The sequence below is a fragment of the Pelmatolapia mariae genome, linkage group LG23 (genome assembly GCF_036321145.2).
Source record: "Pelmatolapia mariae isolate MD_Pm_ZW linkage group LG23, Pm_UMD_F_2, whole genome shotgun sequence".
NCBI lineage: Eukaryota > Metazoa > Chordata > Actinopteri > Cichliformes > Cichlidae > Pelmatolapia > Pelmatolapia mariae.
The window spans coordinates 31,307,501-31,334,830 of NC_086246.1; the positions used below are offsets into that span (position 1 = coordinate 31,307,501).

The 27,330-nt window shown below is 39.0% G+C and overlaps 1 protein-coding gene across 1 annotated transcript; it reads left to right on the forward strand.

Moving 5' to 3' along the window:
• Window positions 1-9,029: 9,029 nt before the first annotated feature.
• On the forward strand, window positions 9,030-25,700 carry LOC134620336 (NLR family CARD domain-containing protein 3-like). Its single transcript, XM_063466464.1, has 9 exons — window positions 9,030-9,118; window positions 9,197-9,313; window positions 10,780-10,858; window positions 11,533-11,755; window positions 15,799-17,590; window positions 17,703-17,876; window positions 18,273-18,446; window positions 18,542-18,588; window positions 25,089-25,700. The coding sequence occupies exons 1-9, from the start codon at window positions 9,030-9,032 to the stop codon at window positions 25,649-25,651; spliced, it is 3,258 nt and encodes a 1,085-aa protein (XP_063322534.1). The 3' UTR covers window positions 25,652-25,700.
• The last annotated feature ends 1,630 nt before the right edge of the window (window positions 25,701-27,330 follow it).

A 27,330-nucleotide genomic window follows, 5' to 3' on the forward strand; every position in this document is an offset into this window, starting at 1 on the left:
TCAAATGTTCATAAGGACTGGTTTTCATTAGTAAGTCTAAGCTACATTTTCTGAAGTGGCGCTAACAATGCCCATGAACAGCCAAATAATGTTATTGTGTACTGGATACTAATTGCAGCATATGGCCTTCATTCAGTTTTGCAAGAGAATCATTGCCACATAAACACTGAAGGGTGAATAAAGTGAAAATTAAATCATGAGTTTAACAGTGTGATGAACCCTGACCTTAGAGCTTCCAGTTTGCAGTGTGGACTCTGCAGTCCAGCTGACAGGAGCGTCACTCCTGAATCCTGCAGGTCGTTGTTACTCAAATCCAGGTCTCTCACACTGGAGAACTGGAAGCTAAGAACTGAGGACAGACTTTCACAGCTTGTTTCTGAGAGGTTACAGCCGTTCATCCTGGAAAGATATTGTACAAAATTGAGAAAAAAAAAAGTTAAAATTTAGTTGCATAATTATTTATTGTTTAATGGACAATAAGAGAAAATATCTAGGATCTCCACATCAGTGTCTCCTTTTGCAACTGGATTCAGGACTTCCTGATGGACAGACCCAAGGTGGTAAAGATTCACAGTGTCACATCATCTACACCGACACTCAGCACTGGCGCACCTTGAGGGATATGCCTTTAGTCTCCTGCTGTACCCCCTGTTCACCCACAACTCTGATGCCACATACTTACATTTGCAGACAACACCACCATCAGGCAGGACGTATATAAGCATCTACAACCACACCAATAGATTCAGGGACAGTTTCTACCTGAACTGCAGAAATATAGGACAGTTTATTTTGCACAATCACTGTACAAACTCCACATGTATATACCATTACCTCTGCACAATAGCTGCTATAGTATTTTTAGTAACCTGCATTTATTTATTCTACACCTTCTTTTTAATGTGTTTTTTTCCTTTTATAGTTTATTTTATGTTACTTCATGCCTTTATGCCATGTGCTACAGTTGCATCTATATGTCAAATAAAACTTGACACACGAAGTCTAGCATTTCTCATTGAAGCCAAAATATAAAAATTATATTTAGCACTTTATTCTTCACAGATAAGTAAAATCAACAAAAAAACATTTCTTACTTTCTTTTCTTTATTATATTTTATTTGTATTTTGTTGCTTGTTTGCCACTAGGCTGTATGTTGCTGTATAAATACCTGTGCTTTTTGTCTTTAATTACTTTGTCACTGATCTGTACTTGTTGTAATTTAAAGAGATTTACGAATCTGAAACTTTCAATAAATATCTAGAAACCATATAAACCAAACTGTGAGTTGCTCTGACCTGAGAGTTTCAGGTTTGCAGTGCTGACTCTTCAATCCAATTGATAACAGCTGTATTCCTGAAAGTTAAGATAAGATAAGACAAGATAAGATAACCTTTATTAGTCCCACACGTGGGAAATTTGTTTTGTCACAGCAGGAAGTGGACAGTGCAAAAGTTATGAAGGACACTTAGAATAAAATAAAATAAGAATAAATACAGTACACAACTGTACAGAATAGAATAAAAATAGAATACTATATACAGTAGAATAAAATAGAATAAAATATACAATAGGATAAAAATAGAATACAAATGCTATATACAACAGAGTGAAAAATACAACGGTGCCAGAAAGATTATTGCACATTTGTGTTATTGCACATTTGTGGATGTGTGTGTATGATCAGTTAAAGTCTTTGTTGTGGAGTCTGACAGCAGTGGGGAGGAAAGACCTGCGAAATCTCTCCGTCCCACACCGTGGGTGCCGCAGTCTCCCACTGAAGGAGCTGCTCAGTGCTGTCACAGTCTCATGCATGGGGTGGGAGATGTTGTCCAGCAGGGATGACAGCTTAGCCACCATTCTGCAGGTCATTGTTGCCTAGTTCCAGCTGTTTCAGTCTAGAGGACTGAGAGCTGAGAACTGTAGACAGAGCTTCACAGCTTCTTTCTGAAAGGAAACACTCACTCAATCTGAAAAGACGTAAAGATGAAGGCAAGTTTGTTTTTGTTTTTTGTTTTTCTATCACTGAATGGGAGCAATGTATTTAAATAATATTATCTTCGCAATGATTTACAGAGCTTTCTTGGAGGCTTTGACCACTGGCAGCACTCTTAGTAGAGCCTCTTCTGAAACAGAGTACTTTTTCAGGTCAAACACATTAAGATCTTCTTCTGCTGACAGTAAGATAAAGACCAGAGCTGACCACTGAGCAGGAGTAGGGATGGGTATCGAAACCCGTTTCTTGTTGAGAACCGGTTCCCACTGTTTCAATTCCTTGGAATTGTTTGCCATTTTTGCAAACGATTCCCTTATCGATTCCAGTCGCCCCGAATGACGTCACCACGTTGCGGAGCTTCATTTACCTGGCAGGGCGCCTAAGCGGATCGAGCGCTCAAAAGTTTGGTTATACTTTACAAGAACGGATGACAACGGGGCAACTTGCAATACTTGCAAAGTAGATATTTCATTTAAAGGAGGAAACACTACGAATATGCAAAAGCATTTGCTCACAAAACACGCGATAACCTTAAATGAATGTCGTGTTTTTAATTCCGCTCCGGACTTGTCAATCTCAACCCAGCAGCAGCGGTAACGTTTGCACGTCCTCTCCCGTTAATGCGGCAGGTAAATAATAAACTAACAGTGCATATTATGTTAGCGCGATCTGCCTTATTACAAAACCTGCCATTACTGTGCGCTGCATTTAGGTGACCATGATGAGAGAGACATACTGAGTCTGGCTGGTTCAGATGCTGGCAGTTCTCGCTGCAGTCTACCGTTAGCGTCTCCTTTCAGGCCAGGATAGACGAATGTCACCGAGCAGTGACTAAGTTTGTGGTCAAAGGCTTGCACCCATTTGCCACAGCAGATGCCCCCGCTTTTCGGTAAGTGAATGTGTTTAATTGTAGGCAGGGACATTACTGGATATTCTTGTGTAATTGCTACAGAATAATTTATGTTATACTTTGTTATTGCTACAGAAAAATATTTATTTTATTATTTTACATTTACAATTTTTTTTTCCTGGGGACCCTGTGACACCCCATTGAAGAGCCGTAGGCTGTGGATCTCTTAAGATCTCACTGTTGGGTTTGTAAGGCCATGTTACTCCTAAATTTCTATCTTGTTCAAAGAGAAGATATAAAACAAAGTTCTAAGCTAATCGACCTTAGTGTTCTCCTTTTTAAAAAATAAGAATCGATAAGAGAATCGATAAAGAATCGAATCCTTAAACAGAATCGAAAATGGAATCGGAATCGTGAAAATCTTATCAATACCCATCCCTAAGCAGGAGACAGTTTATCTGTGGAGAGACTTCCTGATCTCAAGTACTGTTGGATCTCCTTTACTAGAGAACAATGATTCAGTTCATTCAGACAGTGTAACAGGTTTATGTTTTTCTCTGCAGACAGATTCTCATTGATCTTCTTTTTGATGTACTGAACGGTTTCTTGATTGGTCTTTGAGCTACTTCCTTTTCCTTCCTGTCTATAAGAGAGTCTGATTTGGTTTCTAGTAACAGACCAAGAAGGAAACGAAGGAACAAGTCCAGGTGTCCATTTGGACTCTGTAAGGCCTTGTCCACAGCACTCTGGTAAAAGTATGCCCCTGTTTGTTGTTCTTCCAGCAGATTGACTCCAGTCAGGTCTCCACACTCTGTCAGGTCTGATTCATAGAAGATCAGGTTTCCTTTCTGCAGCTGCTCAAAAGCCAGTTTTCCCAGAGACTCAATCATCTTTGTGTTTTCCAAACTCCAGCGTGGATCTGTCTCAACTCCATCATCATACTTGACCTTCTTCACTTTGGCCTGAACCACGAGGAAGTGGATGTACATCTCAGTCAGGGTCTCGGGCAGCTCTTCTCCGTCTCTGGTTTTCAGCACATCCTCCAGAACTGTAACAGTGATCTAGCAGAAGACTGGGATGTGGCACATGATGTGGAGCAGGGGTGGGCAATTCCAGGCCCCGAGGGCCGGTGTCCCTGCAGGTTTTACATGTGTCCTTGAACCAACACAGCTGATTTAAATGGCTAAATTAGCTCCTCAACATGTCCTGATGTTCTCCAGAGGCCTGGTAATGAACTAATCATGTGATTCAGGTGTGTTGACCCAAGGTGAGATCTAAAACCTGCAGGGACACCGGTCTTTACAAACTGGTTCACTTAATCACACTAACTCTTGAATTATAACCTGTGATATCAACACCACCCCCCATTGTCACTCCAGCTGAATGTTTGAACTTGATATCACTACTGTAACAGTGCTTAACCCACCCAGACCTGTGGTGTAAATACGCCGACAGGCATATATAAACAGCTTTTCCTCCACAGCAGGAAAAAACAACAACAACAACTTTTACTCCACGGGAGAAAAAGCTGCCCTTCAGTAATCAATATTGGATCCACACTAACAACGATTCAGAGATCAGCTGCTGACCGTCAACTTATCTTTGCTGAGCTGGTCACGCACGTACACAAACATTAAATGGCCAGGCTTCCCAGCCCCTGCTTCCCAGTTCCAACTGGAGCCGCTCCATAGTTCAGTTGGAACTATGGAGCGGCAAATTTGTGTTGTTTGTGGTGGAACTAACCTGTACACAGCTGATGTTAGCAAGGAAAACATTACAGAGTGCTTCACTTACCTTTCATGGAGCTTCCCACAGGAGACGATCACCTGCGCCACACAGTTCATGAAAGTGAAAGTTAAAAAAAGATGGGAGTAAACACCCAGCCCAACACATGACACAGACAATAAAAGACACACTGTGTTTTCATGTGCGTTACTATTTAAGGTGGAACTTCAATTTAAATCCACAGACCTAAAATTCAAATAGACAAAGATAACTTTTCATAAGTTAGTGGGTTAAAGGGTTAATCTATGAAAAATAAGAAGCACTGCGAGAGCACAAACCTCCACCAGGCAGCTGTCTCTCTGGGCAGTATTTGCTTTTAAGGGTATTGTAATTCATTTTGAATATGTCAATTTTGTTTTCTTTGTTCTTTTTAAATGCACTTTAAGAAATTTCAAAAGATTTATCAAAGGTTGACCAGACATTTCACCGTTAATAAAATGTCAGAGGTCCAAAGTAATGTGATATTTAGAATCCCCATTTATATATTATCCCCTATATTCCTATATGTTGTCCATAGAAACACTGGCGGCAAGAGACATAGTTTTAAAGGACTCTATATGGCATTATTATCACTCTGACTTTCAGATCAATATATCGAACTTGAAAGCAAATGTGACATGTTATAGTAAATATTTACTTTCTATAAATGAATACCACACTTGTATAAATCACTCAATGACAGAAAAACATCAAACAGAATGCTGTTAAGATCTGGTCTGTATTCTGAACAGAGAATACAGACTCTATATTCAGACTCTAACTCCCTAGCAGTCTTTAGTCTCAGTTATAAAACTCCAGAATGTGTTTCTGAGAAAGATTAGATTCACTAAAAGGCAACTGCTTCTCTTTTCAGGAAGTGCAAACACTGACAAGTTTTTAATGTGAAGATGTTTGTATCCCTAAATCAACATTTTTCTAGATGTTTTTAACATGGCCAAAGAGTTTTAAAACTTTTTTTGGACTTCTCTTATGATACACTCACATAGAGAGAACAGGACCAAACGTGTGCAAAAATCTAAGGAGCTGGTGTGCTTGTGGTGGTCGTAAGCACAGATGCCAATCAACAGACTTTTTTCTTATTGTAATTAAAAGTTTGTCAGCATATTTGAGAGGTGGCATTAATCTATTAATGTAGTTTTTAATCTTTTATTAATCTCTATGTTATGTCATGTTCACAGAAACTAAATTTAAAGCATGAAAGTTGTGATTATGAACTTTATCCAAAGAACGCAGTGTTAGCGCTCCTTCACCCAGGTAACTTGAAGAGTAACAGTTATACCTGAAGCCAACATATTAAACACAAATGACTGGAATTTCCTGATATATTTATTTGTGAAGCGTAATGAGCATTATTTTTTATAAAAATGGGTCCATAAATTGTAATTAAACTTCGACCTCTGACCTCTGACTTTATAAATATATCAGTTGATCAATTGATCAGAGATCCCTGACTGTGCAGTTTTATTTGCTGACAGCTGTTGAAGCACCATCAGACTCAGAGACCGTCCCGTCCTGTCTTCCACTTGCATTGTTTGAGCCCTGAGGCTGAAAACAGATCTCTGATTGAGGAGAGAAGTCCTCCACCTCAAAGGAGTGTTCTGTGGCAGAGATGCGATCTGGTGTCCTTTTGTTCTGGCCTGAGATCACAGACTAACTCCTGCCTGACTCAGGCTCAGGTTGTGTCAAACCACTGATACATGTGGTATAAGGTGCCCTTTAAAACAGTAAATCACAGGACTGTGTGTCAGGTAAGAGCTGACTACTGGAGCTTTGTTTCTGAGCTTAATTTTATTTTCAGAAGCTGGTGGTGAGATTCAGGTACCAACAGCCTCTTGTTCAGGTTTGTACACCAGTATCAGACATTTTTTCAGCTTCTCCATGCAGGTCATATATGAAGAAATCTGCAATTATATCATGAAGTTTTCATCATTCAGAGAATCCACGGAATGAAGTCGGTTTGGCTCCCGAGCCTCTGGTTCATAATCTGCTGATGGCCGTTTAGGCTTCTGCGCTACAGGTGAAGTTTTCATGGTGGTGACTGTCCTCTAGTGGTCACCATTAGTAACTACAGTAGGTGTGGTACACTGATGGTTAACACGCACTGAAAATATTATTTAGTAAAAAAACGACTATAGTTCAACCACTGCACTAAACTAACTCTGTTTAAAGTAGTTCAACATGAAGCACTAATAGCTTCAGTGGACTTGGTTGTACTTGAACTTCAGTCGTTCGGCTGAGGTAGACTGGTGGGCGGGACGATCTCCTGTTTCAGGTCAGCCTCTGTTTATTTCCTGGTTAGTTAAACTGTCATGTTTATGTGAATACCTATACTTTGGTAAGTGTTTGTTCGGGGTTTATTCTTTGCTTTTGTTTGCGAAGTTGCTCGTTTGTTTGTAAGAGCGGATCTGTAGAGTGTTTATTTTGTGTGATTATCAGAGCCCAGCGTGCGGACTGGTTAGGTATGATGGAGAGATCTGTGAAAGTGATAGAAGTGTAACTTTAAACACGGAACCATTTAAAATCGTATCTTGAGGCCAAACCATTAAACTTGTAAAGCGGTTTCTATCAGCAAGTGAATCTAGTGACAGGGAAATTTGGATAATGACTCAAAATAACGTGAACAAATGCCTGGAGCGAGTGAAGAGCTGCTCGGTGCAAAAAAAACAAAACAAAACAAAAACAAAACCCTGTCAGCTCTTTGGATGCTGTGTGTTTTTGTTTGGGGCATAAAGATACAGTGGTGTCAAACATGCGGCCTGAGGGCCAGAAACAGCCCACTGGACGACTTCGCACATTTCAAAGTTTAAGACAGTTTAACACAGGACATTTTAGCTGCAGTGCTGAACAAGTTTATCAAACCACCCCCAGTGTAAGGTTTATGCCACAGCTGTCCTTAAATTAACAGTAATAGTTATTACCAAAATAACAGTTTATGTTTCTGTAACAATTAATCAACCGGTATGCACAACCTCTGCAATCCCCCCAATTTTTTTTTAATGCTAGAATATAATTATCCATGTTATCCATATCCAAATTTACTCTTTTACAGAAAAGCAGAAAAAATGTAAAGCACATTAGAATTTTATTACAGTTATTTACTTTCATTTCTGAACAGAAAACACAGAAAAAAAATGTTTTAGTGGTTCAATTGACGGATTAATTTCTGATCTCTGACACAAGTCCAGTGTAAATTTCGGTTTAAAAATGTGGATTCAGTTTGTAATTTGCCCGATAAAGAGCAATTTCATTATACCATCATTTAGTTTTAAACAGGTTTTTGACATATTTCTCAAGTCTTTGTGTTTTCTTGTTTGGTTTTTTTATGTCAGGTAGTCTAATAAACTTGTTAAGCATCAGAGTCTTAAACATACCTAAGAATATTTTACAGGAAGTGTTTGATTGTTATTTTTTGCTACATTATCTGATTTAAGTCCAGTTACATGTTTGTTGTAGTTTAAAACCTTGTTAAACTTGTTAAACCTGCTGTACACAAACATTTAACTATCTGTTTTAACCATGCCTGTATACACAGCTATTAACTGTCTATTTCCTCACAGTTAGACCTAAAAGCCACACAGTGTCAACAGAATTGTTGCTGAACAGTTTATTCAGCTGTAAATCTGCTTCAACCTGGCCAACAGACGGGCAAAGTTGAACCACAGTTGAAACTATTTTATTGAGTTTCATCTCACAGTAAAAACTGCATAGATCACAAGGAAGCAGAGGGTTAGGGCTGGCCGCTCCACACAGCACAAAAAGGAGGAGGACTTCTCACCATCTGCAGACTGTTCTTATTTGAACCCTGATTCACTGTTTTGTTGCCAAAGTAAATACAATGGCGTCAACCCATGTAAGACACAAAGCTCCTGCAGGTGAAGCGTGGACAATTGAGTACTCAAAAAAACATATTAAGAAAATGAGAGAACACAATCACATTAAAAACTAATGGATGCATGTGAATCTTACTGAAGTCATATGAGAGTTGCTAACAGGTGGGATAAAAACCTAACTGTGACATACGTGTAATTATTTGACAGCTGACAAACCTAAACCTTGTAAAATAACAGAGAAAAAAGAACATTAAACACTTATGAAACTAGTTGTGATGTTCACAGATGGCCCACATGATCTTTTAATAGTCTGACCTGTCTTAAAGAAACTTATTGATAGTTATTTCTGCCTGGATGAACGTTAGATTACTCTGATAACAGATTAGGATCATCGCGTATGATCCTATCAGTATAGCGCTCAGGCAGAACACTGTCCACCTATTATCTGTGGGGGTTTTTTTTATCTGTCTCCTACTATTAGCTGCTGTCCCTTATTCTCAGTTCATCTCCAACAAATCTGATGTTCATCAACTCATGAAGTTTTGTTTGTGTGAAGGAGTGGGCTCTGCTATGGACCAGTGTGAGGACAGAGAGGAGGGAGTCCCTCCCTCTAAAACCACTCTGTGTGGGGAACATGAGAGCCAGACCAAAGCTCAGAGGTGAGATGACCATCTGTCCATGACTCTTCTCCATGTCACAGCTCAGCACTCACATCACTGATCCATCATTATTCACAGGAAGAAACGAGGAACTAAACGCAAACATGAACCTGAACCCAGCTGTGTGTCCTTAAAGAGCAATGATTCAAAAGAACTTGCGACTGATTTCAAACAAAAAAGTTCCTCTAGTAAAATGTAAGTTGTTATCAATATTAACTGATTTAAAAAGTTAACTTCAAATCCACATATGAAGTTTTTTCATGCAAGGATATTTATTTTTAGGATCCATCAGACGCTGAATTCTCCGAGACCTGAACCCAGCTGTGTGTCCTCAAAAAGTGAACAGCCAAATAATTTAAACACCGGTTTTAGACATACTGCCAAAAGGTAAGTTACCATAATATGAAAATGAATATTTTACAAAAAAGTGTATGATTGTATAGGCTTAATAGAACAGCAAGAACAGCATTGATCACAGAGTTGACTCCTCTGAAGCTGAATCCAGCTGTGTGTCTGTGAATAGCAGCCAGTTCAAGAAGCCACTGTGACATTTTACACAGAAACTTTTTTCACAGGCAAAGTGAGTTTACCCCTCTGTGATGGCAAACCTCCTGTGTGTACAGAGTTTGTGGAAGATGTTCTGAATAACTCTCTCAGAAATACTTTCAACTTTAAAACTACAAATAGATTTGTAAAATTTGACAAATAGATAGATTTAGTGTTGTATGTGCCACTGTTTATATCTTCCAGGAGAGTATATGCGCTTTAATGAATGCACAATGCTTTCTGTTATCTTATTTTACAAGATTACAAGATGATATTTTACATTAAACTTAGAACTGCTAGAGCTGTAGCTGCGGTTTGGGCTAGTTTTCACTAGTATTTTGATCCCACATTGGGCCACTATTTGCTGTTTTAGTTGCACATTGACGCATTTTTTTTCAAGTGTTCAAATCTAACCCACAATAAAAGAAAGACAAAAATTTAAGCAAGATCTGGTCTAAAGTGAATAAAAGTCAGGAATGATGATTTACAGTTTTTTGCATGTGCTTTTGGATCCTTGAGTATTTTACTTGTACACCTAATTAATTATTATGACATAAACGTAAAAGACCTGATGACTTTCAAACAAGTGACTGGAATTAATTTATACTTTCAAAATAAACAGAAAACTCACAAGTGTCAGAAAACATTTGCATTTTCTCCGAGAGATAATGGTTATTATTTCGCTACACTGATGTTATTACTTCAATAAGATTATTTTGTGTCCATTAAACACTAATTAGTTTCCTCAAAATAACACATCATTTTGTTGGCATCCCAAAATGAAAGTAAAAATAACAAATTATATCCTATCTTCACAATTAGAAGTCACATTATTCACTAAAAGTTGTTTTGTTGCTGCTGTGAAGGCGAACTGCAAAATCCTTCAAAGTAAAGGGTCATCTATTTTTTTGTATTGTTTGGCAACTGGCAACCTGTAGAATATTCAAACAGTGCATTTAAACAGAAAGTCAGACATAATAGAAGCTAAAGGAAGACAGTAAAGCTGCGTTGATGATTTTTGCTTTTTTTGGGAAGCCAAAGTTTGGTCAGATTTTTGTTCAAATGTTTAGTTCAAGTTTATATCAAATATTAACTAATAGTTTATGTTTTTACAGGATGCAACAGGAGAGCTCAAAGGTTCCTAGTGGTCAGTCTGAACAGCAGGATCAAAAACACCTGGACTCCATATTTAGGGTCTGTACATGAACAGAAACGTCCTTCACTTGAGCTACGAATCAAACAGGACTGTGTACTAATATAACATCAAGCAGCACATGTCTGTGAAGGTGCTCGGTCATCCAGTCATCATAGTCTAAAGCGCTTGGAAGGAAAGCACCTGGACTTCCTTAAATTTCTTGAAGATGAATAAGCCAAAAGGGCTTAGGGACACTCCCAACGGGGCTTAAAAATCTGGGACTCTCCACATTTGCTCTTAGAACCGAAGAAGCTTCTCGGATGAGAGTTGAAACATCTGCAAGAAACTTCAAGAAGTCCAGATTGTTTCCTTCCAAGCTCCTTATACATCAAGTAGTGCAGTTTCATCAGATTAAATCAAATTCTTGTTGATGTAATTCAGTTCAACAAAATTCTCTGGCATTGTTAATATGGAATCATAAAGAGGACAAACCTAAAACTCTACAGTAACACCTGTTCTCAGTGTTGTATTGTATTTGACTGACTGACTAGCTTAAGTAAAGATGTGTAGTCATTATTTCTATACATCCAGTATAGATGAAATGGCAGGCTTTGTAATAAAGTTCCTTTATAGTAATTTGTAGGCCTGTAGGTTGAAATTCTGTACAAAACCAGATAAGATGTTTCTGATAATTATACCATTCATGTTAAAAATATATAGTATTCTGTTCTAGTTGCTGGAAGAAAACATCATCACTTTTGTGAAGAATGAACTGAAGAAGATCCAGAAAGTTCTGAGTCCAGATCATCCAGAATGTTTAGCGAGTCAGTGGAAGGATAAGGAGATGTTGGAGGGTGAAAACCAGAAGAGGAGCAGCAGAGAAGCTCTTCTGAAGATGGTAGATGACTTCCTGAGGTGGATGAAGCAGGAGGAGTTGGCTGACTCTCTACAGAGAAGTAAGAACATTTCTATTAAGATCAAGTGTAGTGTCCAGATCAGGCATGTTTTTTTCCAACTAGGTTCATAAAAAAACAACACCTGGCTGCTATCACATTATGTCCCACTCCCACCACTCATTCCATGTTTGTAATATTTCCTGGTTATAAAGTTCTGACTGTGTTGTGGTGTATGTTTGTGATTTCATCAAATCCACTATAAATCTCAGCTTTTGTGACCTCACTTCATCAATGAAGAGTGAGAGGTGTGTTACCAGGAAGAAAACAGTTTTTAGAGTCTGGCTCAGGCAGTATTTACAGTCCTGAGCAGCACCGTCATTGCAAGCCCTACAACCGCTTGTGGCAGGGTTTGGGAAACAGGGGTGGGCCAGTCGTCTAAGGAGCTTGAAAAGAAAAGCGTCTGGACTTGTCTTCTTGTTTCTTGAAGACGTTTTCACCTCTTGTCTGAGAAGCTTTTTCAGTTCTAAGAGTAGGGTGAGTCTTGGATTTGTCTCATCATAGCCAAAAGGTCTAATCTTCACCTGAAATTTCACTGGCAAACCATAATTTTCCTCTAATCTTTGTTTTGGACCATAAAATTATTTTACCCATATCCTTTTAAATAGAGCAAATAATGTTTTAACATAGTCTTGCCAAATATGCATAATTTCAGTGCATAAATTATTTTACTGTGCACACAGAAATACAATTATTTCCCAAATATCAAAAATCACCTTGGCTGAAATTATGAACCTGGATACTAATAGCAAACTGTGTATCTTTCCAGAGAAGAGAGGCCAGAAAGCTGAAGGCTCTGCCTCCCATTCTACCTTTAAATACTCTAAATACAAGTAAGCCCATGAAATTTTCTAGATTTAACTGGGAGCCAATGAAGAAAAGCCAATATGAGAGAAATATGCTCTCTTTCTCTCTAGCCCCTGTCAGTGCAGCATTGTGGATCAGAATGTTCTCCAAACATAAGAACCAAAGAGCCCTAATTTTGTCTTATCTGACCTTAGGATGTGGTTTCAGTATGGATAGTCTTTTTCCAGGTTGTGCTTAAAATACTGCAGTCTGGCTTGAAGATGTCCAGTCCAATTCTGCAGAAGTGGAGGTTTTCTTGGTCTGCCACTAATTATTTGGGTTTCACCAATGACTGTATAGGCGTTGGCTGAATAGTCAGAACTAACAGGATGTTCAAATTAGGTTCTTCCTTCTTTACTGTCATTCGTTAACACTGCAGCACAGTAATGCAACCACAGGCTTACAGATGGGGCATACAGGGATTCGTAGGTGCGGGAGTGGATGTCTGTGGTTTGTAAACAAAACATATTTAAAAGTGCTGAGTATACAAATAAACAATCAAATCATGAATTGTGCATTACTCACTGTCTTCCAGTATAACCAGATAAACCAATAAACATTGCAGTTCTACATAAGCTGATACCCTAAATGACATAAAAGGCCCAAGACTGTCTTTTCCAGACAGGTATTGATGTCATTTGTCTTTTCAGTAGTGATGTGCAAGACCACTGATCTCCTTTCCGATCCGATACCAAGTAAAATTCAGGGTCGTATCGACGATACTGATCCGATACCGATACTCTGTACAGAAACTTATTTTATTTATTGTATCTTTTATTGTATCTCAAATTATAGCGTCATAATGATTACAGGACATCAGATGGCCTGTAAATGGCCTGTATTTATATAGCGCTTTACTAGTCCCTAAGGACCCCAAAGCGCTTTACATATCCAGTCATCCACCCATTCACGCACACATTCACACACAGATTACTTGTTCTTATCACTTAATAATGCAGAATTCATCATATAGAAATAAAACAATTGAAGTTGTGCGCTATTTGAACACCTTGCCTGCCTGCAGCACTAAAGGACTCCGTGAGAGACGTCTGTCTCGCCCTAGCAGCACCTGTCCCTGTCGACTCCTCCTCTTCAGTTCGCCTCAACATAAGCTCATCATATTCTGTGATATGATTTACTCTGAGGTGTTTGACAAGGTTAGTGGTGTTGCCACAACACCTCACTTTCTTGCCACATGTATCGCAAACCACGTCTCGGCTGTTTGTGGATGTAAAATACGTCCGCACATGACTCCAACTACGCTCAGCCATTGTTGTGAGTGCGCACGCCAAGGGGCTGCAACACATTTATACAGCCGTATTTCGCACATGACTATGAAAGGTGTAAGAGGAAGTAGTTCCTTCCAATATAGACAATCCGAATGATACAGTTTCTTTCCACTGTGTTCCTGTTAATGATAAACTACAAATTTACCCTAAATTACTAAAATATCGATATTTTAATGTGAGAATCGATTCTAGAACATAAATGACTGGTATCGGAGGAATCGATATTTCAGTATCGATCCGCACATCACTACTTTCCAGAGTCTTTGAAATCTTTCATTCTTACTATTAGATACTGTTATTAAATACTATTAGAACTTTGTATATTGATATCTTGGAGAGTGTCAACAATTCTTTTAATCAAGTCTAAGCTGTTTCTTTTGTCTTTGGTATGCTTTCTCAAGCGACATCTCGAAGCCTTGCTGTGGTTCTTACATTGCGTGCAAATTAGAAGAGGATCCTCAATTTTAACTGGATTTTCTAAGCTGTGAGACTTACAACGTTAATGCTCAAAAATCGTTTTTCAGGGGGTTAATAATATTGAGCCTAGTAGTTTTTGTTTTTTTTCTGAAATCAGTCTGAAATTGTGTACAAACATAAATCATTCATACTTTCTAACAACAAGTAGTATGTTCAGAAATGTTATTTTGAAAATCCCACTTAACCCTTTCACGCATAGTGGTCACTATAGTGGACAACTATTCAAAGGCTGTTTTTTTTGTATGTGTGTTAGTGTTAATGGTATAGTTGCACATAAACCACTACATTGGACACTTATGTGTCAGTCCATACTCTGCCACTCACTGGTCAGCCAGTGGGTGGCAGTCAAGACATCACAGAGCCTCTACATATATTTGTTACATTTGTTACACATGTTGTTATATTGTTATAAAATATATTTAAAATATATAAAAACATATTTTTGTTATGTTATAGTTTTTATACAGTGTATATTATTTATTCGTTTGTGAAAGTCATAAGTCAAAATGCATGTTGTCCACCTAAGGGGACATGTAAAAAACTGAAAAGTTCAAAAATCTTTTTTTCATGCCTAAAGATGAATAAACTACTTTTAAAAAAAATCCTGATTGAGGTTGTCATATATCATGCATGAAATGGTCAAAAAAGCAATTGGGAAAGTTAGGGGAATTTTTGATAAAGACTTTGATAGGTAGGGAATAATTTTGCCTTCATCTGTATGTGAGTCTTCCTGTTAGAGAATTCAGGATGTTCCAGCTTTCCTCTTGTTTCAGTATTTTCTGAAGAAAGGCATTGTTCGGATGTTAACAAAACATCTTTGGTCCAAGCATCACTTACATAAAATGGTGCATAGCTCTTAATGACATTCATGGAGTTATATTTTTTTTGTGATCTTGGAAGCCACACTGATGAATCTTCTCTCATGAGCTTCTCATTCTACAGATGCTCTCTGTGCCAAGTATTGCAGCCTGGTGCTATGCCTTAAGTTCGTTCAGCACCTTCCTCCTCAGGTGAAGTACCCAGAATCATCTCACCTGATGTTTGCCTTTTCTGCTCACACTTTGTCCATCTGGTCCTACAGATTCCCACTAAGTAGTTACACTACTGCACTTCTGTGGCAGTTTGATCTGATTTCCCGATCATCACAACACTTTCTTTTCTTGAACTTATAATGCATATCCTAGGTGGTTGAAGACTGGTTGGCCTGTGTTTTAGGGAGATCCTGGCATTCAACATATAAGAATAGGTGTTTTTTGGGGGGGAAGAACAATTTTCTTTTTCTTCTTCACTGTGTCAGTGGATGTATTGTTTTGGTTTTGCTAGTCCATTGCCTAGCCTCTCTTATCTAGGGTTGGGATGTGAAATGTCAGAGTTACATCTTCTACATTAATATCAAATGTTCAGATTTATGGGATTTGTTCTTTGTTCAATCAGGAACTCCAGCTACATGCCAACAACACCTCAAATGTACAATGAAGAAGAAGTTCCAGTGCATGTTTGAGGGGATCGCTAAAGCAGGAAACCCAACTCTTCTGAATCAGATCTACACAGAGCTCTACATCACAGAGGGAGGGACTTCAGAGGTCAATGATCAGCATGAGGTCCGACAAATTGAAACAGCATCCCGGAAACTAGACAAACCAGAAAGAACAATCAGGCAAGAAGAAATTTTTAAAGCCTCACCCGAAAGAGGTGAACCAATCAAAACAGTGCTGACAAAAGGAGTGGCTGGCATTGGGAAAACAATTTTAACACAGAAGTACACTCTGGATTGGGCTGAAGACAAAACCAACCAAGACATCCATTTCATATTTCCATTCACCTTCAGAGAGCTGAATGTCATGAAGGAGGAAAAGTTCAGCTTGGTGGAACTTATTCATCACTTCTTTACTGAAACTAAAGATACAGGAATCTGGAGCTTTGAAGAGTTCAAGGTTCTGTTTATCTTTGATGGTCTGGATGAGTGTCGACTTTCTCTGGACTTTCAGAAAACTGAGGTCTTGACTGATATCACAAAGTCCACCTCAGTCGAAGTGCTGCTGACAAACCTCATCAAGAGAAAACTACTTCCATCTGCTCGCCTCTGGATAACCACACGACCTGCAGCAGCCAATCAGATCCCTCATCAGTATGTTGATATGGTGACAGAGGTCAGAGGGTTCACTGAACAACAGAAAGAGCAGTACTTCAAGAAGAGATTTCAAGATAAGAAGCTAGCTATCAAAATAATCTCCCACATCAAGACATCACGGAGCCTCTACATCATGTGCCACATCCCAATCTTCTGCTGGATCACTGCGACAGTTGTGGAGGATGTGCTGAACACTAGAGAGGGAGGACAGCTGCCCAAGAACCTGACTGAGATGTACATATATTTCCTGGTGGTTCAGGCCAAAGTGAAAAAAGTCAAGTACGATGGAGGAGCTGAAATAGATCCACACTGGAGTCCAGAGAGCAGGAAGATGATTGAGTCTCTGGGAAAACTGGCTTTTAATCAGCTGCAGAAAGGAAACCTAATCTTCTATGATTCAGACCTGACAGAGTGTGGTATTGATATCAGAGCAGCCTCAGTGTACTCAGGAGTGTTCACACAGATCTTTAAAGAGGAGAGAGGACTGTACCAGGACAAGGTGTTCTGTTTTGTCCATCTGAGTGTTCAGGAGTTTCTGGCTGCTCTTCATGTTCATCTGACCTTCTTCTGCTCTGAACTCAATCTTCTGGAAAAACAAACACCCTCCAAAAAGTATGAATCAAGAGAATCTGCAGAGACACGTTTATATCAGAGTGCTGTGGACAGCGCTTTACAGAGTCCAAATGGACATCTGGACTTGTTCCTCCGCTTCCTCCTGGGTCTTTCATGGGAAACCAACCAAGCTCTGCTACAAGGACTGCTGACGAAGACAAGAAGTAGCTCAGTGACAATTCAGAAAACAGTCGAGTACATCAAGAATAATATCAGTGACAATTTGTCTGCAGAGAAAAGCATCAACCTGTTCCACTGTTTGAACGAACTGAATGATCATTCTCTAGTGGAGGAGATCCAACAGTCCCTGAATTCAGGAAGTCTCTCTAGGGATGAACTGTCTCCAGCTCAGTGGTCAGCTCTGGTCTTCATCTTACTGTCATCAGAAAAAGATTTGAATGTGTTAGATCTGAAGAAGTACTTCCCCTCTGAGGAGGGTCTTCTCAGGCTACTTCCAGTGGTCAAGTCCTCCAAGAAAGCTTTGTAAGTACACAAATTTTAGTTGCTGGATTTTCTACAAACAGCAGGAGAACAAGTTAGTAGAATTAGTTAACATGGATCGTTTTACTGATCATTTGTCCTCTTTTTCTTAAAGAATGAGTGGCTGTAACCTCTCAGAGAAAAGCTGTGAAGGTTTGTCCTCGATTCTCAGCTCCCAATCCTCACATCTGAGAGAGTTGGACCTGAGTAACAATAACCTGAATGTTTGGGGAGTGAAAAAGCTTTCTGCTGGGCTGGAGAGTCCACATTGTAAACTGGAAACTCTCAGGTGAGATGTTTATTATTTGAGCTACGATACCTAGAAGCAGCCTAAAGACAACAACAAAGAAACATTTTCTCTCTTGCTATGCTTGCTAACTAGTCAAAAAAAGTGCATTCAAGTCCTCATTCTCCTGTAGGGTAAAGCAATTTGGTAAAGCAAGACATGTGCTTTATTCAGTCTTAAGCAACTGTTAGTAATGTCTTGAGTTTTCAGGCTCTTTAGTTTTAGAATTCTATTAGTATTTTATTAACACATTTTCAATGAAAGGAAAAGCTAATTGTCACAATTTAAATTAAGAGTTATCATCATTTTAGCCGTAAGTATGCTGTTCTCTAATACCATTAAATTGTACACTGGCATTCCCACATGAACTGACATGTATCTCATTTTGCATGTCTGCAGTCTGTCAGGCTGTCTAATCACAGAGGAAGGTTGTGCTTCTCTGGCCTTAGCTATTCATTCCAACCCATCATCCCATCTGCGACAGCTCGACCTGAGCTACAATCATACAGGAGACGGGGGGAAGCTGCTGCTATGCGGACTTGAGGATCCACTCAGGAGACTGGAGACTCTCAGGTATCTGGGTGATCTTGTTACTAATATTATAAACACATCACTTTATAATATAAAATGATAGGATGATCTGAATTTGTCTAAACGTATCACTTTAGCTTGGAACCGGTTGGTGTCGAGTGGTTGATACCAGGTCTGAGAAAGTGTAAGTATGTTTTTGTTTTGTAAAATCACGAATGAGAGTTTTTCCCTCAAAGTAGTGACAATTTTCATTGATATCCAGATGCGATGCAGCTCAGCAGTGAGTAGAATTGAAATTAGTTTGTATTTAAACCAGAGCATGTGATATGATTAAGAAATTTCAATCAGTCAGGTGGTTTTTAATCACAAGATAAACAGTATAAACAAATAGTTTTTATTGGGTGGTGGTTCTTTATTCTTGGTATCTGGATTGGTGGACTGCCCTCCAGTGTTGCCAACAATGTGTTACTGGCTGTCAAGTTGTCGGCTGAACCTCCTCAGTTGGCACCAGAATATGTGAATACTGGAACACCACAGTAGGTTCTTCATTACAGACAGCATTAAGTTCACCAGAGGGAAGATATGACTACTGTTGCAAGATCAAGGTTATAAATTTGCACTCATATCCACTCTGCACAGATACATCCTCTCTTCCAACAGCTAGTTTAATGTTTAGTTTCATGTTGTGATTTTTAGTTAGTTTTGTGATGTTTATTTCTGTGAAGAGTTTTCCCAGCAATAAAGCTGTGCTTTAAGTTAACTTTCCTTTTCTGAGTCCTGCATTTGGGTACACATCCTGCCAGCCACACAGCACTCATCATGACATCATGCAGCTTTATTTTGAGTTAGTTGTAATTTCATTTATTTTATTAAAGCACTGGACCAGATCACACTGCAATAGTTAGGCTGTGCCAGAACTTTCTTCTTGGCTCTTGACGGAGGCGGTCGCACTTTTCTCCTTCTCCCTCTGCCTCTCCCTTATCTTCCCTTGGCTTCTCATGTCTTTGTATAGTCTCGCTTATTCTCTAACCCTAAGAGAGTCTCCCAGACTTGTTCTTTTAAAAACCTAAAGAAGAATTATGGATTTGATCAACTGGTCCCTTAACGAAATTGACAAACTCCTGGGCTTGGGAGAACCCAATTGTCCTGCGGAGATGTTTGCTGCCAGGTGCTCGATGGTTGGTTGCGTCGTGTTTCTGCTGACACTCTTGATGGAGAACATCAAACAACATCTACCAATTCGGAACCATGATAACAGAGTTCTGGCTGATTGGAGCTGGCTCGGACCTGGCTTATCGAAGAACAAGAAGCGGCTACAACTGTTCAAAATCCCACAAGGCTGGCCGATATGATAGACGATGGGCAGGGCTGTGAGTACTCAGACTGTGTTTATTGAACGCAATATGGATCAGATCTTGGAGAAGCTCATGGCTTTGCAATATGGATAACATCTTGGAGAAGAAAAACGGGAATTGAGAGATCTGGTGACCAGTGATGGACATTAGACCTACTGTAAAATTGGAAGCAGTTTGTTCACCCTACCATCTTCATCTCATGCGGCTCCCCTGGCGCCAGCTGGATGCTCAAGGCAAAAGCTGACGGAAATAACAAATTCTCCTTAGATAACAAGACTGTGTTGTGACTCTTCCCCTTCCATCAAGGCCACCCTCGTCGACCGAAGACTGTTGACAGTTGCCTAACCGAGTGAAGGGACACTTTCTATCGGCTGAACATGGAACACACACACACAGTCACACGCACACATACGCATGTACACTGACACAGACCTACACTCACCCCCTCACCCCCTCCAAACGCCTTCGAAGCTTATGTCTTCTGTGTTGTGAGATGTGATGATTCATGTGCTATGTGCTGAGGTGGGGTTTTTTTCTGTTCACAAACTGTTCTCCCTGTTGGAGCTCAGTCTGGGGGGAGTTCTTTTTTCTCCTCGTCCTTCCTCGTGTTCTGCATTTTCCATTGTTATACCTCTCTGACCTGTCTTCCCCATGTGATGTTTGTGTAATGTATGTATGGTCGGAAGGATAAGATGGCGCTGACAAGGCTTGCAGCCAATGTTCCCTCTAAGCTGCGCGTGTGCGCAATTGCGCACTGCTGGCACGGTCTCTGCGCACAGAAAATCTGCGTTGCGCACAAAAAAAAAATCTAACCTGAATTGAAATTAAAATTAAAACTTTAACAATTCTGTTTTGCAGTGTTAGTCAGTAAGTGACTGGCTGCTTCTGTATGGGATTACAACAATGCCACCTTATCCCACACTGTAAAATCTAATTAGTTCCCAGAACTCAAAAAAATTATGGAAACTCGTTGCCTCAAAAAAATTGAGTAAAGCTTAGCTAAAAATGACTAAGTTAGGACAACGTATTTATTTTGAGTACTCTGTACAAGCTCATTTGTTCCCAGAACTCAAAAAAATTGGATCAAGTTTACGTAAGATGACCAAGTTAGGGCAACTTACTCATTTTGAGTACACTGTACTCAAAATGTACACAGCCGTGTTAGTTCCCAGAACTCAAAAAAATTATGGAAACTCGTTGCCTCAAAAAAACTAAGTAAAGCTTACTTAGGATGACTGTTAGGACAACTTATACATTGCAAGTCTGCAGTATTAAGAATAACTTGATATTTCTGACTTTCTGACAATACTAATTGTTAACCTACTGACAAACATTTCAAGTTCAACTAAATGAAAAAACAATTTGTGGTAACCTGATTATGACTAAAAATAATTAACAACACTTTTTGTAATGATGTTAAAATGAGCACAACTTTTATTTTCAAACACAACAAAGTACAACAGCCAACATACTGGACACTGTTCTGCTGAATAAAAATTATATTGCCATCACTGTTATAATCTTACAACGAAACAAAGTCTCAGATGTAATTATTCTGAAAATAAGTTTAGGTCTACCACAAGTTTGTTTTGTACTTACATTATTTATATAATCAAAATAAAATATTTATTGTTCTGTCACAAGTGCAGTCTCTAATTTAAACAACACATTCGTTTTTCATTCCAACACAGGAGCTGGAATGTTGTAATATTTTAAGGACGCTTGTTTCCAGTCCAGGCATTACTGCCTGAATGACTGTCATGGATCGAGGTGATCCAAATGTAGGTGCAGAAGAAAGTCTTTAACTTCCCTTAAGTACAGTGGCAGTGGATGTGGGTTGGAGATGCAGTGAGCTTGAACCTGCAGGTGACCACCTTCACTGACCACACCATCTGTGATGGAGGACTCGTCTCTCCTGGTGTCCTGCAAGCAAACAATCATATTTTTTGGAACATGAACTTAATTGCTTTCTTAAAACATTTTTTTCTGCATTTGGTATAAAACAGACTCCAATTTAGACAATCTCAGGCTCCCTCCCCGCCGGAGAGGTGACATTCAATGTCCCAAATTCTCAGTCTAGATAGCCGTGACCACCACGCAACACACAATATTGTCATGAAAGCATCATTTTAAAAAGGGCTATGCAAACATGGGCAATAACTTTCATTCTAATGATGTGCAAAATGATTTGGGCACAAAACAAATTTTGCTGTTAGAAAACTTGCAGACTTCACTATATACAGTGTAGACCCTCTAAACTAAGCTTGGGGGATGTGAACTTTCAAGAAATGCAGACCAAACTGTTGTTGTTTGTTTACTTACATAGCATGTCTTGTAGAATTAACTGGAGTCACAGCAACAGCACAGTGCAGTCATATCTCAAGTCTAATAACAGAAGACAGGAAAAGATCAGTAAAGAAACAACTTCCCCAAACCAAAGCACAAACAAAACAATAAGTAAAACAGGCTGATCTAAAGTATGATTAAAGTTCAGCCTGATTAATATAAATGTCACTGACAGTTGCTAATATATTGGAAAACCAAAATACTTACCACTGAGTTGATGTCTTCCTGTCCAACAACAGGAGTGCTGGTCCGAGCCTCAAAGACAGAAAGAAGCAAGCAGAGGGAGAAAAAACAGAACATTTTTCAGAAACTGATTTGATCCTTAATGGCTGTGCAATCATTGTAACTTAGAGTTTGCTTATGTTGTTAAATAAAGGCTAGATTTGACATTAATAGATGCCACAGATGTTCTAAAGCTGCCACAAAGCATGAAAACGTCGGAGCATTTTTGCAAATATGTGATGTCTTGATAAATCGAGCAGATATTTGAAATTCACACAGCTACATTCTCGCCTGAAAATATCTTAAAAGTTTATTTTGTGACCCAGAAAAAGTAATACGTTTTTCAGCAGTGCTCCTCCGCCATTGCCGCGCTTACAAGTGCGCACAGGCTCCGACAACCATGGCCGACAAATGCGATCCTCCTTTTCACCAGACTACCCTTTCTGGGTCACAAAATAACCTTTTAAGATATCTTCAGGCGAGAATGTAGCTGAGTAATGCTCAAATATCTACTTGATTTATCAAAATATCACATATTTGCAAAAGTGCTTCCACGTTTTCGGAGAGCTCTGTTATCCACCCCCCACACCCACCCCACCCCTAACGGCTGCACCTCCCAAAGAATTTTGTCTGGGCTCTTATCTCACTTATTTATTTCAAACAATCAACAAAAAAATTCACCGACATAGTTTTATGTAAGGTTTTTAAGGCTGTGGTGTTAATTTTTAAGTAACATGAGCACAGCGGCAGCAGCAACGCTAGGCTAACACTAACTAGCTAGCAAGATTTTAAACCTGGTGCTAAACTAAGAGAAGCCACAAAATCAGTTTGAATAAGAGTAAACATTTACTCACCAAGTCAGTAAAGATCCACAGCAATGACAACAATAATATCTCCAGGTTTGCTCAATATATTCCATAACAAATGCTGGCGCCATGAACATGCGGACTGATCCGGGAGGGAGGAGGATGGTAGTCACGTGGCATTTTCAAAACACATCTTTCATCCTTCCGCCCTGAGAAGCAAAACTTCCAGCTTACTTAGTTTTTCTAAGTTAGGACAGCTCAAATTAATCGAGTTTATCAGCATTTTTGCATAAAAAGTACTGGTAACTTATTTAAATTGAGTTCTAATAACAAATTGATAAAAATTGAGTTCAGCCTATTTAATATTTTTAATTAAACACAATATTACATTTTACAGTGCATAGTCCAGCCAATGATGCGATTCACATTCATATATATGCAGCTAATCAACGTGGTTGACAGGCTATGACAGCGTCCTTATGTGCCAACACCGGTGTTTTAGCTAGCAAAGCGGCGTGGCTGATGTGGAGTGAAGCCACGTTAATGACAACGTGTACAACCATTGGAGATGTGAGCAGGACAGACGGAACAATTGACGGAAAAAGTGTGGACTTTATACCAGTTTTTAAATTATGTTGATAGGCCACGTAAAACCGGAGTTATGATAAAAATATATGCAATGTTTGGTTTTCTTCCTGAATACTGTCGTTGTTTATATTTACTGCGGGAAGAAACGGTAAAAATGGGGTTTTATAAGGAAAGCGCTCGAAAGCACTCTCCGCCTGTGAGCAAAAACAAAACCAAAAAACCCCCACCCTTTCCTATTGGTGGAAAAATGTACCATGTCGGCCAATCAAAAAATGATATGGCAACATGGCATTTAGTTGTTTAGGAAGGGGGGAAGTTTTAGGAGTGACGGCGGTGTTTTGAGATGTGAGAGATTTGCGACGTTTAGCGCAAATCTTGTGTAGTTAGTGTGTAGTGTAGTCAATAGTTTTGTTGTGTGTGTCAGAACAATGAGGCGACTACTGTACTACTGTTACAGGTGTTACAGGAGTGATACATCTCCTGTTGTCAGGCCTGCAGGAATCAGGCTGTTGTTCTCCTTTATCTCATAGTGGACAGAAACTATTTTTTGGAGTGGCACAAATAATTTGTGTGGCATCAAATTTGATGCAGAACAGCTGATTGTTCTGTAAATAGTTTGAAATGTTTATTTAAAAACGCCTTGGCTGCATTTTTAGGTAAACAGCTGCAAAAAACTTTGTTTGCATAACTGAGTTACTTTTTTGAAGAAGTAACTATATAATTAATTGCCCAACATTGGTCATTATTTACTGTATTTTGCAGACAGAGTTACAGGACTCTCTCCCAGACCACAGACTCATGCTCATAATACAAGTCAGAGCTTTATAAAAAAAAAAAAGAAAGTTGTGTTTTCAAAATTGGAGTTCAAGTTATTTTTACTTCCAATAGTGTTAACATACTACACAGCTCATGAACAAGATTTTTTTACATTTTCATTGTAAGTGGGCTAAAGCAGTTAATTAAAAGTAGTCTAACATAAATGTATATGCTGTAATTTGATTATTTTAATAAACCATGTAACTTGGATGGATTTGATGCTGGCGTGACCACAGTGCACACGTCTGCTGTTGCTCACAGTGGACCAAGTGTCCGCTCAGGGAGTTTGTGTGTTCGCTCAGACACATGAAAAATTAGAGGGAACATTGCTTGCAGCCTTAACCCAATTTCCCTCGGGATTAATGAAGTATTATCAATCAATCAACTAACCTCTTGTCACCACTGACAGACCTCCACTCATTTTACTTACATTATCAATATGTTTAGACCGTGTTCATTTACAATCCACCCTTAAACCTCATAGTTTTGTGTCAAACAGATAAATGTTAAAAGACAGCTTAACTGCAGCTGCATTCTTTTTTCTCCATCAGATTCCTGTCAACTCACAATCGACACAAACACAGTAAACAGAAAACTCCAACAATCTGACAACAACAGGAAGGTAACCCATCTGAAAGAGGATCAGTCATATCCTGATCATCCAGACAGATTTGACCGTCCTCAGCTGCTGTGTAAAAATGGTCTGACTGGTCGTTGTTACTGGGAGGTCGAGTGGAGAGGAAGGGTTGATATTGCCGTGAGTTATAAAGGAATCAGAAGGAAAGGAGACAAAAACCACTCATGGCTTGGAAGGAATGATCAGTCCTGGTGCCTGGGCTGCTTTCATGATGGTTACTCTTTGTGCCACAACAACAGTGTAACATTCAGTCGTCTCCCCTCCTCATCCTCTGTCTCTAACAGAGTAGCAGTGTATTTGGATGCTGCTGCTGGCACTCTGTCCTTCTACAGAGTCTCTTCTGACAGCCTCCATCACATTCACACCTTCAACACCACATTTACTGAACCTCTTTATCCTGGGTTTGGGCTTCAGAATGACACCTCACTGACTATATGTGACTTAAAAGAAGACACAGAGAAAAACTCAGAACTCTGAAATCATCTAAAACAAACATTAGCAATAAGCTGCCATAGTATTTTTTATTTTTTTTTCAAAAGAGAACATCAGGCAAAGCTTTGTTACTTTAAAATCCTCCTGATACGGCTGCTGCTTTATCTTTAGGTGTGGGACCAAACAGAAATGGCAGTGTGTGAGGACTGTCCTGGTATCAATCTGTCCTTCTAGAGACTCTCGCCTGATATCCTCATCCACATTCAGGCCATGAGTATCACAATAGCTGAGCCTCATTAGTTTGGTTTTAGGTTTCAGAATGACACCTCAGTGTATTTAAAAGATTTAAGATGTTTTTAATAATTAGACATGATGGTTCAACTGTGAGTGCCAGCATTATCCAATGAACAGTACTGGCTTTTTCTTATGTGCCTGCTGTGTATTATGGAGGAGCTGTTAAAATAAGAAGACAACCAACTCTTTTATTGTTTACCAATAATTTTAGAGCTGTTTTATAATGAAAGTCAGTTGTTGGTGTTTTTGAAAAATACTTAAATACGTATGTTCATACATAAATTGTCAAAACGTGAGCTTTGACAATTTATGCAGAAACCCAGCAGATGAAGCTCTGAAACAGTCGAGCTGCACTAGTTCTCCCAAACAAATTATCCCAGAAATGTTAGAATAAGTATGCAGTCTAGTAAACTCTGCCTTTCAATGGCTGAATCATGGGTAACTGTGGTGTAACACCACAAAAAGGCTCATTTATGTCTTAAAGACTTTTATAGTATGTTGGAATAATTCATGTTAATCGCTGCATCAGAACTTCAAGTGCAATACTTTTATTTGAAAAGAAATAACTTGATGTTATTTAAGATTATGTAGGGGTTTTTGTTATGGATGATGTTATATCGTTTCATGTTTATTTTATTTATTGAGTTTATTGTTTGAGCTGGATTAATTCCACACTCTGCAACATGCCTATGTGCCATGCTGTCTAACTACCACCGGAGGGTAGTGTTGGCCTCCATGGGAGTGGGGTGGGCTAGGAGAGATTTATTGTATTTAAAAAAAAAAAAAAAAAAACCAATAGTGTTTTTTTATGTCCTGTTAAATCCTAAACGACTTTTATATTACAATGATCAGATCTGAAAGAATATGAATAAATAAATAAATAAATAATAAAATAAAAGGACTCAACTTCTTTATTACTCAGATGCAATGAGAAACACCTGTCACTGTAGGGTTGAAAAAAAAAAAGTTTTAGTCTCATTTCAGGTTGGTTTGTGAAGTATGTGTGACCACAAGCTGAACACCACTGGAAGACTTTCACCTCAGTATCAGCAGGTAAATATTTGATGTGTGAGCTGTCCTAAGTCAGACAGAAGCCAGATCAATACTAAGAGGTTGCTGCATGTCTCTTTGCCTTCATGTTTTTATTTAACCACTCCTGCTTCTTCTTCCCAATATGCTGTTTGCTATATGAGTTCATAACATGCTCATTGAGACAAGCTAAAGCATTAGATTCTGAACATGACCTCTGACCTCAGCAGCGGCCTTTATTTACACAAATGACGTATGTCTGAAAGGCTTAGGAACAAAAGTTCACCCGGTCAACACCGACCTCTGAGTCAAAAAAAAAAAAAAGAACTGGTGCAAAACACAAATGTAATATAGTTGAGTTTAGTACCACCAGCAGACAGAAATCATGTAGTGACCAAATA